This window comes from Ambystoma mexicanum, chromosome 9 (genome assembly GCF_040938575.1).
Source record: "Ambystoma mexicanum isolate Mex_15411 chromosome 9, UKY_AmexF1_1, whole genome shotgun sequence".
Classification (NCBI taxonomy): domain Eukaryota; kingdom Metazoa; phylum Chordata; class Amphibia; order Caudata; family Ambystomatidae; genus Ambystoma; species Ambystoma mexicanum.
The window spans coordinates 184,459,415-184,475,865 of NC_090931.1; the positions used below are offsets into that span (position 1 = coordinate 184,459,415).

General features: G+C 48.3%; 1 protein-coding gene across 5 annotated transcripts in view; it reads right to left on the reverse strand.

Annotated features, from left to right (window-relative positions):
• KMT2A (lysine methyltransferase 2A) overlaps nucleotides 1-16,451 on the reverse strand; it is a 2,049,111-nt gene that overhangs the window by 1,923,037 nt on the left and 109,623 nt on the right. For all 5 annotated transcript variants that reach the window (XM_069614436.1, XM_069614434.1, XM_069614435.1 and 2 more), the window contains exon 2: nucleotides 2,504-2,570. In XM_069614436.1, coding sequence (XP_069470537.1) covers nucleotides 2,504-2,570 — 67 coding nt within the window. The remainder of the gene's footprint in view (nucleotides 1-2,503; nucleotides 2,571-16,451) is intronic.

The window sequence follows — 16,451 nt, forward strand, 5'->3', positions numbered from 1 at the left end:
TTTACGCCACATGCCGCCTGGCCTTGGATTTCATCGCTGCTGCCTGCTTTGATCGTATCCGGTGTCTCCTGAGCAGTGCTGGAAAATAACCTTTTCAGCAGGACCACTGTAACTAAACCATGTCTTGCATAAAATGGGCTGCATTGGAAGTTTGGCAGTAAAGAAAAAAGTGTTGGCGATTCCATTACTTTTAATACTCAAAATGTGTTTGGTTGGTCCTGTATCGTTTTTCATATATGATATGATATATTTTATTTATATCGTGCTCATACACAAGTATTTCAGAGCGAGAACAAGCAAAGGGAGGGGAACAGGAGAGAACAAAAAACAGCTAACTTACTAGGCCCAGTGACATTAAGAACGCGCAGGTAACTGGAAAAGGGGAAGTGCGTGGAAGGGGGAGAAGATTCTGCTATGTATTTCAGCTCTATACAGTCGTCCATGAATTAGTAGTCACTACACATTCTTCAAAATAACAAAAAGATATCTTTAATTCGTTATTGTACAACCCATTTATACATGAATACACAATTTCATTACCACGTTTCTGGGATACATCAATTGCTGCTTCATAGTGCATTAAAAATCTATTTTATCTCAACTTTTTATTGAAAACCTCAATCTCTTAATGAAATATAAATATACCTAGTTGTTAAAACTGTTCTATTTCAACTACATTCATACTTACACTATTTTACTCATTCATCCTTCTAAACCCTTTGACTGCCACTGTTTTTGGAGACATCGAAATCACCATTATTTTTCCCGTACCACCGAATTATACATTTGTAGGTAAAGGGGAGGATTTACCTCCAGCTGGAGGTAAATCTACCACTTTTTCTCCAAAAATCGGTGCATTTACCATGCCGTAAATCCGCCAAAAATCCCCATGGAATCCAATGTACTCCAAAAATAGGCAATTACCACCACTCGTAATAACGTGGTAAATCTACGGGACCGGGTGGCAGTAAAGTTAATAGAGTTTAGTGGTCATTTCGGCAGATTCACTGCCAAATCACCACCAAACTCGTAATGAGGCCCAGCGTGCCCAAATACTTAAGTCACACCAAATCTAATAAATGGGACTCAGTAGGTACAAAAAAAACATTCAGTGTAGAAGAAGCCTGAAATGCAAGATTTAAAAGCCCACAATTTGAAAAAGAATGAGTTAGTGTATACCTTCTCCACACAGTCTAATGTTGTTCACAGGTACAATAGGCGTACAATCAAATAGCTTGAAACGGCCTCAAGTTTTTCCAAATAGATTGCTTGTCAGCATCTCCCTGGAGCCCATACAATTACCTGCAGTGACTGCAATGCCCAAAACACATTGCCCTAGTGTGTTGAAACTAAAAGTGTCAGAGGAAAGTGGATGGTTTTGCAGCTTCCATGAGTGCCAGGGTAGTAGAGTAGGTCAACCAGATTTACTTACACTTACTGACCTGCATATTTATTTATTTCTTAATTTATAAAGCGCTCCTGACCCTGGGGCATCTGGGCGCATACATGAGAGAGTACATTATATTTACATAGCAAGCAAGTGCAAGCTCAGTGTGAGAGATACAGTTTCATAAGGAAGGTATTCAACATCGCAATAAGCGTCAGAGTATTCAGTATCACGCAGTTTCTTGTGGACACTCTTGATGGAATGATGGAACAAACACAGAAATGTTCCAAACGTTAAATGGTGCAAGGTCCAATTTGATCCTAGTGTGCCTCTTCCTCGACAGTTCCCAACTAGCTTGCATACAAAGAGGCAAATGCAAAATACATTACAACTATCAAAATGGTGCAATTTCCACTATTAACTCCACATTTCGCATGCGAGATAATAGGTGCCAATCATTTGAGATTAGACACCAAGATTGAAGTTTCGAGGTCTTGCGTCCCAACCCATTTAGGGTTCTAAAAAAACAAGCCAAACATCGTTAAACTACAAGTGTGGGACCAGAAAGGAAATGCGTAGCAAAATGGGACAGGGTGCCAAAAATAATCTATGGAAAACGGAGCAAATGAGAGTCAGAAACCAAGAGTGTTCTGTCAGAGCATCTAGGGCCTCTTGGGGTTCAAGAAAGAGAAAATTTAGGCAATGCAGAAAAGAACTGCGCACCTGCTTGGCAATGCTCTGGCCCTATAGACACAGAGAAAAAGACTGGCGGTTGCAAACCTGGGCATGTATGCATGCAGGAGGTACTTATGTAGTGGCGTGGCTGCGCATAAGTGCTGGCACCCTCTTTTTTAAATATCTTAAGTGCAGTTTTCCACCATGCTCAGATCTTGCCCTCTACCCAAGGTCGACATCCTACAAGTATGGAGGAAAGGAAAGGGGACATAGGAGCATAAATGTGTTCTTAGATATAACACTGCTGCCCCTGGCTGTTTGCAACTTCAGGGATTGCTCGGCTGTTGTGTCCAATTGTAAAACTTGTGATGAAGTCTGTCTGTGGATGGGTTGGGAGATGGGGTGGATAACAAGAGTACTGTAGGGCACCACGGGATTTACCTGTGAAAGTTCTTGTAGGACTTCGTAGTTTAACTTCATCACAACCAAAACCGAGAAACTGCTCCTCCTGCAAAAGAAAGACATTTTCAGTTAAGACAACAGCGGCCTCCCCTTACACCTTGTTTGAAAGACAATTAAGAGGGAGGGAATATTTCACAAATCATAGCACTTCACCCCGATATCTTGCCAACTAGCCACAAGTCCACTATCACCACTGCTCCTTCTCCTATCTTCAAATGCACTGTGCAGTTCAAGTCAAATGGGCTACCAAAGCAGACCAACATCACAGGGTTCGAAATTGCCAGGAGCTGAGAGCTATTTAGCTCCTAGTTATAGTTATAGCCAAGGGGCACCTGGTTCGCTTGAAGCCAAGAGCTACCAGGAGCTACTTGTGGCTTCCCAGGTAAGTGGTGCCATAGAAACATAGCTATGTGATACTAACTGTGTAGGTATGGGAATGTGTATGAAAGCGAATAAAGGACACAGCATATATTAGATAATACATCATGGACAGAAAGTTAGTTTACATCTTGCACACAAGTATGATTGACTGTACTAGCTCCTGGTTCCTGAGATGTTTTTTAGATCATTCTGAAACTAAGGCCTAAGAATTACTACTGTTTTCCCTCGTTCTCCTCCAGTCTTGAAGCGATTTGAAACACTTCACTTGTGTATAAGCGCTTTACAAATACACAATTACAATGTAGCTCCTGCTTAATGGGTGATGACTGATACCCAGGAGCTTGTTTTTGCTCCTGATCATCAAATGCTAATTTCGACTTCTGCACCCATATCATATGAGTACTATTGCAAGTATTACGAGTATATTAGCAAGAACCTACAAGCTACATTTTATGATGACACAAATACATTAAGCAGCCATTCGTTGCACCTGGTGTAACATACACTGATCTAGCAACTGGAAAGTGTTTTGAATAAAAAAATATTTGAATTGTGTGAAGGTACTTGCCTGTCTGGGTGTCCTTCTCCCTCTACATCTCTACCTCTCTCGGTTCCATGTGATATTTTCGCCGCAAAAATATTGTGATACAAAAATATCTCCATATTTTTGCGGCAAAAATAACACATGGACCCTGCGGGGGACACCCCCGCACCTAATATTCTCGCCACCAAAAATATCACCTATGGCCGTTCCTGACGACCATATGTTCGGCGATATTTTTGCTGGCGAAAATATTACCCGATACCCCTCTGTCTACTTGTCTTTCTGCCTCTCTCTTTTTATAATTGTTCTTTTATAACACGCTTAATACCAACGAGTGGTTTCTAAGCGCGGGATCGGGATTTGAACATGTGTTGCGCTGCGTTGTCTTGCTTCCAAGACAAACACGTTGCCCCTGAGCTATCCTTCCTCCCTGTTTTTCTGTTTGTGTCTCTGTGGGTCTCCTTGCGTCTGTCATTCTGTCTCTCCCTCGCACCCCACTTTCCCTCCCTCTGAAGCCAATTAAACAGCATTATCACTGAACCACCAATGACAAATTGTGCATTAGTCACTGGCATATGTGACTGTATTGTTGCATTCTAGAGGCTAATTTGATTGTTATTTATCCCTTCTGATTATAGCAGAGTGTTCTTCAGTCATACTTAAACAAGCATAACAAAAGCCAACAGTTAACATGCCTATCTAATACCTATAAACAAGCCAAAACTGTTTGCTTTGTCAATGCTTGTTTAAAACTGGACTACAATGCAAGGAACAGATTTAAAGCAAGTAGCTGAAGGCACACTTGGTTGAGGCATTTATATTACACCAATAGCACCTGTAAGTAAGCCTATTAATCTAAGAAAACTGCTTAAAATAACACTTGCCGGCCAAAAAAAAGTTACTTACCCCTGGTAACCTTCTTTCGATTGGGTGTACCTCTGACGTATTTCTCATCTTTGACAATTATCTTCCAGCTTCAGCTGCTTTGAAAAAAAAATTCGACAGAGGGTGCTGTGCAGTAGCGTCGATGAATCCTCGTCACTCGAAGGTCTCTGCAGTAGATATAGCACACTGTTGGCGTCAGTTCTTGTTTTTCCATGTTTAGAGGAATTACTAGTGCCTCCTTAGACTTAGAAGACTCAGAGCGTAGAGTGTAAAAGACGTACATGCTGCAGTGAGGTAGGATGGGAGGGGCGATGAGGAATACGTGGGAGGAACATCCAATCGAAAGAACGTTACAAGGGGTAAGTAACTTGTTCTTCGAATGGATTGTGTCCTTCCCGTATTCCTCATCTTTGATAGCTTCCCAAAGCATTAATAGTCTTGGAGGTGGGAAAAGAATTAGATCTTTCTTTATCAGTTATCATAGACAGAGTGCAAGACAGCTTTCCCAAAAGCTCCCTCTTGAGTAGAAGAAGTATCGAGAGAGTAATGTTTTACAAAGGTGTGTCTGGTAGCCCAAGTGGCTGCCGCACAAATGACTTTAATAGGTACTCCTCTCTGGAGAGCGGAAGAAGTAGCCATGCGCCTGATTGAGTGAGCTCTTAGACCCTCTGGGGGATCTTTGCCAGCCAGTCTATAGCATTCTTAGATAGCCAGAATAATCCATCTGGATAGAGTGTTTTGTTATTGCTAACCCCAATTTATGACCTGTAAATCCGATCAATAAGGGATCGTCCTGCTGAATTTTTGACATTCGCAAGATATAAAAACGGAGAGCCCTCCTAGGGTCCAGTCTACGTAACCTCTCCTCCTTTCCAGGATGAGGCAGGGATAGAAAGTTGGTAAAACTATCTTTTGGGACAAATGAAAGTCAGACTATTTTTGGCAGAAACAAAGGTCTTACTTTTAGAATAGCATTCTCCTTATAGAAGAATGTATATCGAAGACAGCACTTGCAATTCGCTCACCCTGCGGGCAGATCTGATTGCGACTAGCAAAACAGTTTTTATTGTTAATAGTCTTAATGGACATGAATGCATGGGTTCAAAAGGGATGCATTTTAAGAATTTTAATACAAGATTTAAATCTCAAACAGGGACCTGAAAGGGAGTAGGAGAAAACACGTTAGTGAGTCCTTTAAGAAACTGACTGATTAAAGGGATTTTAAAGTATGAGGTTTCCTCTGATGAGCGCTTGAAAATCTAAACGCTGCCAGATAACCTTTATTGTTGTGATCTGGAGCCCCAGATTTGCTAAGTGAAGTAGAAAAGATAACACTGTCGGTGCATTGGACTGAAATTGATCCATATTCTTATTCCTACACCAGCTGCTGGAACTTGTTCCAACGACAGTAGTATAAGGATTTTGTTGCTGGTCTTCTGGCAGAAAGCAAAATCTCATACGTCTTCCGGGCGGTCCCAATCGTCGTACATCAGCCTCTCAGAAACCATGCGTGAAGGCTGAGTGTTTTCACCTCTGGATGGAGAGAGACAGAGAGAGACAGACAGAGAGACAGAGACCTTTCTTTGTGGAAGACATATCAGATGGCAGATGGACATGTCCAGAAAGTCTGGGTACCATGTTCTCCTGGCCCAATCTGGGGCAATTAGGATCATGGAGTGCCCAAACTTTCTCAACCTCCTGATCACGTGAGGAATGGCGAGGACTGGAGGAAACGTGTACATGAAAACTCCCAGTCCACCATGAACGAGTGTCCTAGAGCTCCTCTTGGGGGAAATTCCCTGGAGCAGAATAGCACTCACTTCCGGTTCAAACTGGTCACAAACTGATCCACTTGCGGGGTTCCCCAAAGGGTGAAGATCTCTTGGACTTCCTGAGCTAGTTCACACTCGGAGACTGCTCTGCCTGCTGAGAGTGTCCGCCGCCGTGTTCTCCTCTCCGGCTAGGTGAACTGCCGATAGTGAGATTCCTTCTTGAATTGCCCAGTACCAGAGCTGCATTGTCTCTGTGCACAGTGGTAGTGACCCTAAACCTCATCTCTTGTTGAGGTAGTACATGGCCACTGTGTTGTCCTTCATTATCAGGACATTCGTTCCCTGTACAGAGGGCAGAAAGGCCTTCAGCACTAGTTTGATTGCCCTCAGCTCCAAAAGAGTGATATGTAGTTTGGACTCCGATGGAGACCAACGACTGCTGATTGTCAGATCGTTGGTGTGGGCTCCCCACCCCGTGTGTGAGGCGTCCATCACTACTGTTATCTCCGGCCATGGTTGCAAAAAAGGCTCTCCCTTCAGAATGTTGTCCTCGCAGGCCCACCACAGAAGGTCCTGTGCGACTCTGCTCAGAAGCTGAAGGAGGTCTGACATCCTGCCTGAGAATTGGGGCCATTGAGTCCTGAGAGCCCATTGGAGAGATCTCAGGCGAGCCTCTGGCACCAGAAAAATGCACAATGCCATGAGGCCGAGCAACTGCAGAAAATCGTGGGCCGGAAGACTCTGGGCACTCTGAAATTTGGTGACCATCTGCAGAATGTGGTGAGCCCTCACCTCTGGTGGCAAGGCTTTTCCAGAGGAGGCATCCAGGACTGCTCTGATAAATTGGGAGTCTTTGAGAAGTTATCATGTTTGACTTCTTGTAATTGAGGGAGAAGCCCAGTTTGTGGAGAAAGTGGCAAGTCGTGCTTCCACTTTCTCTTTTTGGGAGAACAAGCCCTGATCAGCCAATCGTCCAGATAGGGGTAGACGTGAATCCCCCCTCTCCTGAGAGTCGTTGCCACCACTGCCATCAAATTGGTGATAATCCTTGGGGCGGAGGTCAGCCCAAATGGCAGAATTTGAAACTGGTAATGAGAACCGCCAACTACAAACCTTAGATGCTTTGTGCTTTTGATGGATAGGCACATGACAGTAAGCATCCTGAAGGTCCAATGATACCATCCAGTCTTGGAGTTGGAGAGCCTGAAGGATCTGAGAAAGGGTAACCATCTTGAACTTGTCCTTCCTGAGGAACTTGTTCAAGTTTCCCATGTCCAAGATGGGTCTCAATCCTCTGTCCTTTTTGGGGATTAGAAAATACAGGGAGTACCAACCCTTGTTCCTCTCTGCTGCAGGTACTGGTTCTATTGCACCTTTCTCTAGCAGGATCAAAATTTCCTGCACAAGGACCGGATCTGGAATATTCAATAAGCTGTTCCCCGGTGGATGATCCTGGGGCCTTTTTAGAAAAGGAGGGCAGTAATCCTGGGCTACCGTTTCAAGTGCCGAGGCATCTGAAGTAATGTCTCGCCACTCTTTCAGATGCTGTGAGAGCCCGTCTTCTACTGGGGTCTTGAGGATTAAGGCCTAAGAGGTTTTGAGGAGGCAACTGAAGCAGCGGCTGAGGGCAAAGCTGCCATTGTTTGGGCTGATTTAGCACCACTACCTCGTCCAACACGAGGGAAGCTTCTTTGTCCTCTATGACTGGCTTGTCCTCTCCCTCTTCCAATTGAGTAGAAAGGAAAGGACTTACCCCTCCAACATGATGTACCAGAGTAGGAATGTTGAGGGTGTCCAATAGCGGCACTTTGAGATTTAGCTGCCGCTTTTGAGGTCGATAGCCTTTCCAGACTTTCATCAGCCTTGCTACCAGTCTTGAGCTGTCAAAAGGCATATTGAGTAATCTAGATTGCACATCCGGTGCAAATCCAGACTTCCTCAGCCACGCAAATCTGCGTAGCATGGTGCTAGTCGCCATGGATCTGCCAATGCTATCTGCAGTATCCAGACACGACTGGAAGCACTCACACATTGCCTTCTTACCATCCTTGATGATATCCCGGAAGCCGTCTCTCTCTTCCCCTTTGGGGATGTGGTCAGCCGACATTGCTGCGCAATCCACAGGAAGAACGAAAACTTAGATAAGGCACAAGTGGCTTTTGCCGATTTCAAGGCCATGCTGCCGGCAATAAATACTTTCCGTGCCCAAGTGTCCACCCGTTTATCATCCGTCTGTAGGAATGGTAAGGTAAGCAGATTGTTTTGTGGACGTGGCTGCTTGGATCACCAAATTTTCTGGAGTCAGGTGCTTGGTTAAGAAATGTGGGTCACTGCCTGATGTTCTTTATTTCTTGGGAAAGTTCTTATTAACCACAGAAATAAAATATGGGGTTTACCAATTTGTTGCAATCCTTTTTTTGCAAAACAATATGGAAGGGCAAAATAGGATCCCTATGTGGACCTTTGTCTAATATGTCTGTTAAGTAATTATGTTGAGAAGGAGGAGCAGGTCTACTCCATCCTAAATATTCTACTACTTTGCTCATCAATTCTTTAAATGAGCTATCAGCATGATCTGGCTTTCCAAATTCCAGCTCAGGAGATGCATCTACCCCACTGGCTGATTGTAGTTTGTCATATAGCTCTTTAAGCCTAGATTCATCTGAAATAAACTCATCTGGCACATTTGGAGTGCCATATTGAAGACCAAAATGTGTTTGATCATCATCAGATGGTTCACATTCTTCATAGATTGAAGAAAGACTTCAAGAAATCGTTTTGTGGCAGAGACTTTTCTCTTGTGTTACCTTCAATGGCTCAGAAAATACCTTTGGAGTCGGCCTGTCGAAGTCTTCGATTTAGGCGTCAATGGTTTCGATATGGGTGTTGAAGGTTCCGACGTCGAGGGCGTTGATGGAACCGATTTTGTTTTCGTCAGTTGTCTTCGATAACGCCCTCGAAGGGCTGGACTCTCGACTTGTCGAGATCCTCAACACCTTTTCACTCTTTCGAGGCTTCGAAGGCTCTCGATGTTCGTTAGGCTTGCGTCCGGACTCGAGGGAGCACAGGGTTTTGCCTTAGACACCACCTTGTCTTTATGCAGAGCAACCGGGACATGGTCTTTTTTCCATTCTTTTGAGCAGTAGGGGCTTCTCTCTCGAAGATCTTCATCACTTTCCTCCAAAACTAGTCGGATTTCGTTAAACATGTTATTCTCTTGGGTGAGGAGTCACTCGAAGAAGAAGGAGAACTATGACGTCTTTTCTTCGACTTCCTGGAAGGTAAGAATGACACAAATGACTTCTCGATTGAAATTTCTTCTATCTTTTTCGACGAGGAGAATCGCTCGGCTCATCTGAAGTACGCTTTTTTGGACAGGAGGGGATTTGGGAATTTTCCACACTGTCAATTTACCTTTGCGCTCTCTCAGAGCCTTGTCAGCCATCGCCTGACACGATTTGCACTCCTTCAAATGATGCTCTGTGCCAAGGCACCATAGGCAAACGCAGTGGGGGTTGGGGGGGGGTCAGTGGTTGACATCTTCGACACACAATCCTGACATTTCTTAAAACCCGTCTTGGGAGTTGATGGAAGACATGACATTTTATTTAACAAACCGAAGTGCGCCGTAATTTCTCTCGAAGCGAAAGCTGCGTCGGAGAAATTGAACTCAAGCTAACGGGGCGCTGCGCGTGCTATATACACTGCAGGTGACGTCGACCATCGGACGGAGGCCTTCTAGGCACAACGAGTCATTGACGCTACCGCACAGCATTCTCTGTCGAGAATCACCAGGTTACTCACCGTAGTGACCACCTTACTCCTAGTCCATAGTCCCCTTTCCTCCATACTTATAGGACATCTCACTGTCCTGTGGGACGGGACCGGAGCACTTTGTAAAAAGCATCCAAATTTGTTTCAAAAATGTGTCCCTCCTCTCTTTCCTGCGCGGGGCCCGGCACGCAGCCGTAACCCCGCCCACCTTGGCTCCGCCCCGCGTATCGCCATCAGTCCTTTTCTATCGCAGGGTCCAAGACCCATTAGCAATAACAGAGGAACCTTATTAGAGGGGACGGCTGGCGGGCGTATGGAGGAAAGGGGACTATGGCCTAGGAGTAAGGTGGTCACTACGGTGACTATCCTGGTAATACTCCTACGTCCCGTCCACTTTCCTCCATACTTATGGGAGCTTCCCAATCACTCCTTACAGGAACTAGGGGTGGATGGAAATACCCCCTTACTGAAACAGGTTCTTCAGCACAGCCTGACCGAACTCAGCGTCAGCCCTAGAGCTCATATCGAGGCAGTAATGCTTACAGAAAGCAGATGGGGAGGCCCAAGGAGCCGCTCTAGCGATGGACTCCCAGGGAACATACTTCTGAAAAGCAACCGCAGCTGCCTTGCCTCACACCTGATGTGCATGGATACCCTTAGGAGGTTTCAGCTTTTGGACGGTGAAAGATTCCCTGATACAGACAGCAATCCATCTGGAAATGGATGCCTTAGACGCCGGCCTGCCCTGGGGTTTACCGAAGGTCACAAACAGTTGGGAAGAACTCCGAAGCTCGGCAGGCCTGTCCAGGTAGAACTTAAGAGCTCGTCGGACATCCAGGCAGTGTAGAACCCTTTCCGCCTCCGAGGCAGGGTTCGGAAAAAAGACCGTAAGGGAAATAGACTGATTCAGATGGAATTCGGACACTACCTTTGGTAGGAAAGCTGGGTTCGTACAAAGGACTACCTTGTCCTTGTGAATGACCAAGAAAGGATGCTCCACCGACAATGCCTGGAGCTCACTCACTGACGTAACTGATACCAGAAAGGAAACTTTCCAGGACACGTACTTGAGGTCAACCGTAGCCATTGGCTCAAAAGGTTTATGGCACAGCGCCGTCAGGACTACATTTAGGTCCCAAGGCGGGTGCAGACTACGAACCGGAGGGTAGAGTCGCGTCAAACCAGCAAAATGTCTCTTCACCACCGGGTTAGTTAACGAATAAGAACACCGGTCTGTAGAGAGTTAGGCGGAAATCGCCGAGAGATGAGTCCTGCAGGACAAGACATGAACCGCTGACTCTGCTAGGGCGTAGACAAAGGACAGCACTGTGTCAATCGTCGCCACCCTCGGGTCCAATTCTTTCTTCAAACACCAATGACAGAACCTGAGCCATTTACTCTTGTATTGGGATCTGGTCGAGGTTTTCCTCGCTGCCTGGATAATGCGCAAGTTATCCGCAGACAAACCCAAAGGCTCTAGAGCCGTGAACTCAGGCACCATGCCGCCAAGCCGAGCAATTGTGGGGAGGGGTGCCACATCTGCTGTTCCCCTTGGTGAAGAAGATCGGGAGTTACTGGTAACCTGATCGGCGGACACACCGACAGGTGTTGAAGTTCTGAGAACCAAAACCTGGCCGGCCACCACGGAGCTATCAGTAGAAGAGAACAGTTGACAGAACTCTTCAACTTCCAAATTGCTCGATGAACCAGAGGAAGAGGCGGGAAGGCATAAGATCTCATGCTCTGCCATGGTATCTCGAGTGCGTCCCCCAGAGAGGAGGCTCCCAGCTTCTTGTTTACCGCCGTGGCGCAGAGGTCCACCTCCGGTGTGCCCCAACACGAGAAAATCCATGATAGGATCTCCGCCTTCAACTCCCACTCGTAGCTGACCACTGTCCGCCGGCTGAGGGCATCCGCGGTGACATTCAGCCGGCCCGGGATATGCACTGCAAGCAGCCAGACCCCATGAAGCACAGCCCACTCCCAAATCTGGATGGACAGATCCACGAGAGGGGGAGACTTCGTTCCCCCTTGCTTGTTTATGTAGTAAATTGACACCGCATTGTCCGTTCTTATGCGGACCACCTTGTTGAAAATGAGAGGTCTGAACGCCTTGAGCGCCAGAAAAATCGCCAGAAGCTCCAATTGATTTTATGTGCAGGAGCTTGTCCTGAGGTGACCAGAGGTCCGAGACCTGAAGAAGATCTAACGTCGCACCCCACCCGAAAAGGGAGGAGTCTGTCGTGATTGTGACCATGGGGCTTAGGTCCTGGAACCCGACACCCACTGACAGGTTGCTGAGAGAAGACCACCAGTCCAGGTCCACTCATGGAATCCGGAATCATTATCCGTTTGGAATCCGGGTCCACAGCCTGACGCCAGGAACTCCGAAGAGCCATCTGGGTCCGTCTCATTTTGAGACGAGCAAGAGGAAGAGCCAGCACACACAAGGCCATGAGGCCCAGAAGCCTCTGGAACCACCGGGCCGACATGCTCTCCGACTGCGTAAACATCTGACACGTGGCCAACAGATCCACCATTCTGTCCCCGGTCAGATACACTCGGCAGTCAATCGTGTTTCAACAAAAACCCAGGAAAGTCAGGTCCTGTGAGACCATCATGGAGGATTTCCGCCAGTTCACCGACAGCCCAAGATGGAACAGGAGCTGAAGGAGAGACTGGAGGTTGCCCGCTGCTGCCAACGGGCAAGGGCTGCGTAGGAGCCAGTCGTCCAAATAGGGATACACATGGATACCCTGGAGACAAAGATGGGCCACGATCACCGACATCATCTTCGTGAAGAAACGCGGTGCCGAACTGAGGCCAAAAGGAAGCACCCGAAACTGGAAGTGCTCCTCTCCCAAAGAGAAACAGAGGTATCTCCTGTTTGGGTTCCAAATCAGGATATGCATGTACGCATCCTGAAGATCCACCACGCTTAGCCAATCGCCCGCCTGCAACGAGGAGCGAATCTGGCCAGGCGTGATCTTGAACTTCTCTTGGGGCAGGGAAAGATTGAACTGGGAAAGGTCTAGGATGGTGCGCAGGCCAGCCTGGTTGGGTTTGGGCACCGTAAACAGCCGGGAGTAGAAGCCCTCCCCTCGTTCCCCAAGAGGAACGGGTTCCACAGCTCTGAGGAGCAGAAGTTTCTGAACCTCGGCCTTGGGTGAGCCCGACAGCTTAAAAGGAGGGTTGAGGGGTGGGGTAGGGGGTAAAGGTAAGCGGAAGCCCGCTCGAGCGACTGACAAGACCCATCCGTCTTCTGTGATGGTCTGCCATGCCTCCCAATGAGACGCAATGCGTCCTCCCACCGGGGTCTCGTGCGAGCGCGGAAAACCCTCATTTGGCAGGGTTATCGGTGGCGGTGCCACCTGAGCCTGACGAGGAGGCTGAGGAGCGGGAGAAATACCGCATACGCTGTTGTCTACGGCGGTTATTCCACGCAGGAGTATCCACTCTGCGATTTTTGCGGTCGAGGAAGCCCCTAAAACCAGAGGAAGGTCGACCTTGCGACAACGGCCTTTGAGTCTTGAAGGGAGGTTTAACCAGAACAGACAATGATTTGGCCGTCTGAGTACTGTCTTTGGTTTTGGTGAGCTCTACATCAGTAGAAGAGTGAAAAAGCTCCTTACCATCAAATGGAAGGTCCAGAACCTTGTCTTGCACCTCCTTCGAGAACTTAGTGGCATGTAGCCTTGCTTGCCGCGAGGTATCAACCCCTAGCATCAGACCCCGAGCCGAGGTGTCAACGTGATGAGCCGCAGCCTCCAGGAGATCCTGGGCCAAGACCCTGGCATTGGAAAGGCCTCCTCTGAAATCCTCCAGCTTCTCGACCGGAATGTGCTCCACAAACTCCGACAGACCTCTCCACATCCGTATGTTAGTTCCCGCCAAAATCAATTCTGCATTGGCCTGCCTGAGCTGCAAGGTCGAATTGGCAAAGATTTTCCTCCCTAGGGAGTCCAGGAGCTTGTCCTCCTTTCCCAAGACCTGAGTCGCCGTCGCGGAGGAGGAAGCTGCAGGTCTGGATTGCAACGTGGCCGCAGCCACCACTGTGGAGGAGGGAGGCGGACAAGACGACAAGGCTACTCCTTCAGAGGAATGTAGCCTGTACCTCGCGTCAATCTTTTTATTGACAAAAGTACCGAGTGTGGCTTTTCCCAAACTCTTCGGACCTCGGCCAGAACGTCCTCCTGCAAGAACAGGCCGGTAGGCTCCAAAGGAGACAAGGTGAACGCCCCAGAAAGCACGCCCTCCTGCCCTCGGGCACCGGAACATCTAAGAAGCTCATCATGTCCAGTACCCGGTCATGGAAAGCTCTGGTAGAGCGGGGCAGGTCCTCGTTGTCCTGATCACCTTGAGGGTCATCTGACAGGTCCGGCTCCTGCTGAGCCGAGTCAGGCACTGCCTTGTCCACTGGGGACAATGGTGGCACAGGCGGAAGCACAGGGGGAGGCACCACGGGCAAGGGAGGCGCCGACGGAACCACCGACGGAACGGGTGGAGCCGGAGGCGCGGGTAGACATATCTCCTTGAAAGGCCCCTTGAAATATTCCCTCATGGGGTCGGTGCGCATAAGCGCTTGAAATTTACTGAAAAAGGCGTCCTCAGGAGATTGTTTCGGAACCTGAGGAGGCCTCTCATGAGGTGAACAAATCCAGGGACGCAACGGGGAAGGGTGCCACACCGGCCCCTCTGCCGACGTATCCACATAAATCAAGGGAAAGGCCCCCGCGGGCAACGAAACATTGTGCGGAAGAGGCATCCGGGTGTTCCAATCATAAACCGGCCGGTAAGGATGCGCACAAGGGACCTTAGGTTCACCCGAAGGACCGAACCCTACACCAGGGGCCGATGGCGTAGTTGTAGGGGTAGTACCTAAAATGGCCGCCGTGGTCGTGGCGGGAAAAGTCGCCATTTTGTCCTCATCTGAGGGGAACTAAAGCACTTGAAGTGAGGCAGGGGTCCCCGTCGATGGATCAGGGGTCTTAATCTTAGCCTTAACGAAAGGAACCTCGGCAGAGCCGGTACTATGAGGCCTGGAATGTTTCTGCGACATACCAACCGCCAACTGAGCCTTCGAAGGAAGAGCCTCGGCACTGCCGGTAAAAGAAGAAACTTTCTTCTTTGCCCCCTCAACCGATCTGGTGTCACCACAAGAGCGGGAACGGTGCACTGTCACCGACAGGGCCTTGCCCGGCCCCTCAGAACTGTTGGTAGCCTTAGCCTCTGTACGAGGAGCCTCGGACCTAGGCCCGGTATAAGCCTCACCGGCACGGGCCTCGAACATGCGTTCGGTAACCTCAAGCCCAGCCAAGACCTCGGGGCGTACCCCGGTTTTGTTTTTGAGGGAAGCCGAAAGAAAGGCCTCAGAGCAAGCTCCGGTACCCCACGACTCAGTAGAACTGGGTCTACACAAAGCCCCCACAGGAGGGGCCTCGAAGTGTACTCCGGTGAACACAGGCCCCTTACGGAGACCCTCGGAGAAAACTCCGGTAGGATTATTAGGCCCGACAGGCACCTCAGGGCGAACCCCGGTAACAGAGCGATCGATGCCCCTCCCGGCTCGAGAGGAACCCGGGAAGGTATCCCCTGGCCGGGATGCTCTGAAAATCAAAGAACTTACCGGGCGTTTTTTCTTCTCGTCGATGAACGCCTGAAAATGTGAAGGAGGAGTCCGACCGAACAGCACCTCCCACCGCTCCAACCGACGTTCAAGAGCCCGGACCGAAAGGGAGTCGCAGTAAAAACAGGAGTCCCAACGGTGTTCCGGACCCAACCACTCTAAACAAAAGAGGATGGGGATCCGCCCTCGCAAAGCGACAGTGACACGATGAACAGTCTGGAAAATCTAGTTTAAAAGACAGACTAGTAAACGAACGCTAGCGAGAGCCAGAGAGGGAAAAACAGAAGAAAAACTTCCGAAGATGCAAGTGTGTCCGGCCCCGATCGTGCGGAGAAAAGGACTGATGGGCGATGCACGGGGCGGAGCCAAGGTGGGCGGGGTTACGGCCGCGTGACGGGCCCCGCGCAGCAAAGAGGGACACATTTTTGAAAATAATTTGGATGCTTTTTACAAAGTGCTCCGGTCCCGTCCCACAGGACGGAGAGATGTCCCATAAGTATGGAGGAAAGGGGACGGGACGTAGGAGTATTACTTTTTTCCAAAGTAGCTGAAGCAGGAAGATAATTATCGAAGATGAGGAATACTTGAGAGGGCACAATCCCATTTGAATGTTGATGCACCTGCTCGACAGAGCTAGCTTAAAGAGATCCCAGGAGGATGTGTTTTGGGTGGTGAGGGACCTGTAGTGGGTGGGAATGGCAACAGGGATTATCATGGCCATGGGCAGTCAATGGGTGGTTAAATAACCAAACCACCCACAAGCTGTGTATCACTCGACACATCTTCCTCCTAGCGCTGCAGGCCAATTTCAATATTTTAAGCTTATAGCTGGTGCTCAAGCCACATAACAGCCAAAAATGAAAACGAGCTTCCATCAACTATTTAAAGTTTTGACACATTTTATGCTGCTCACCTGTTTAATGAAGGTTTCAAATAACATATCAA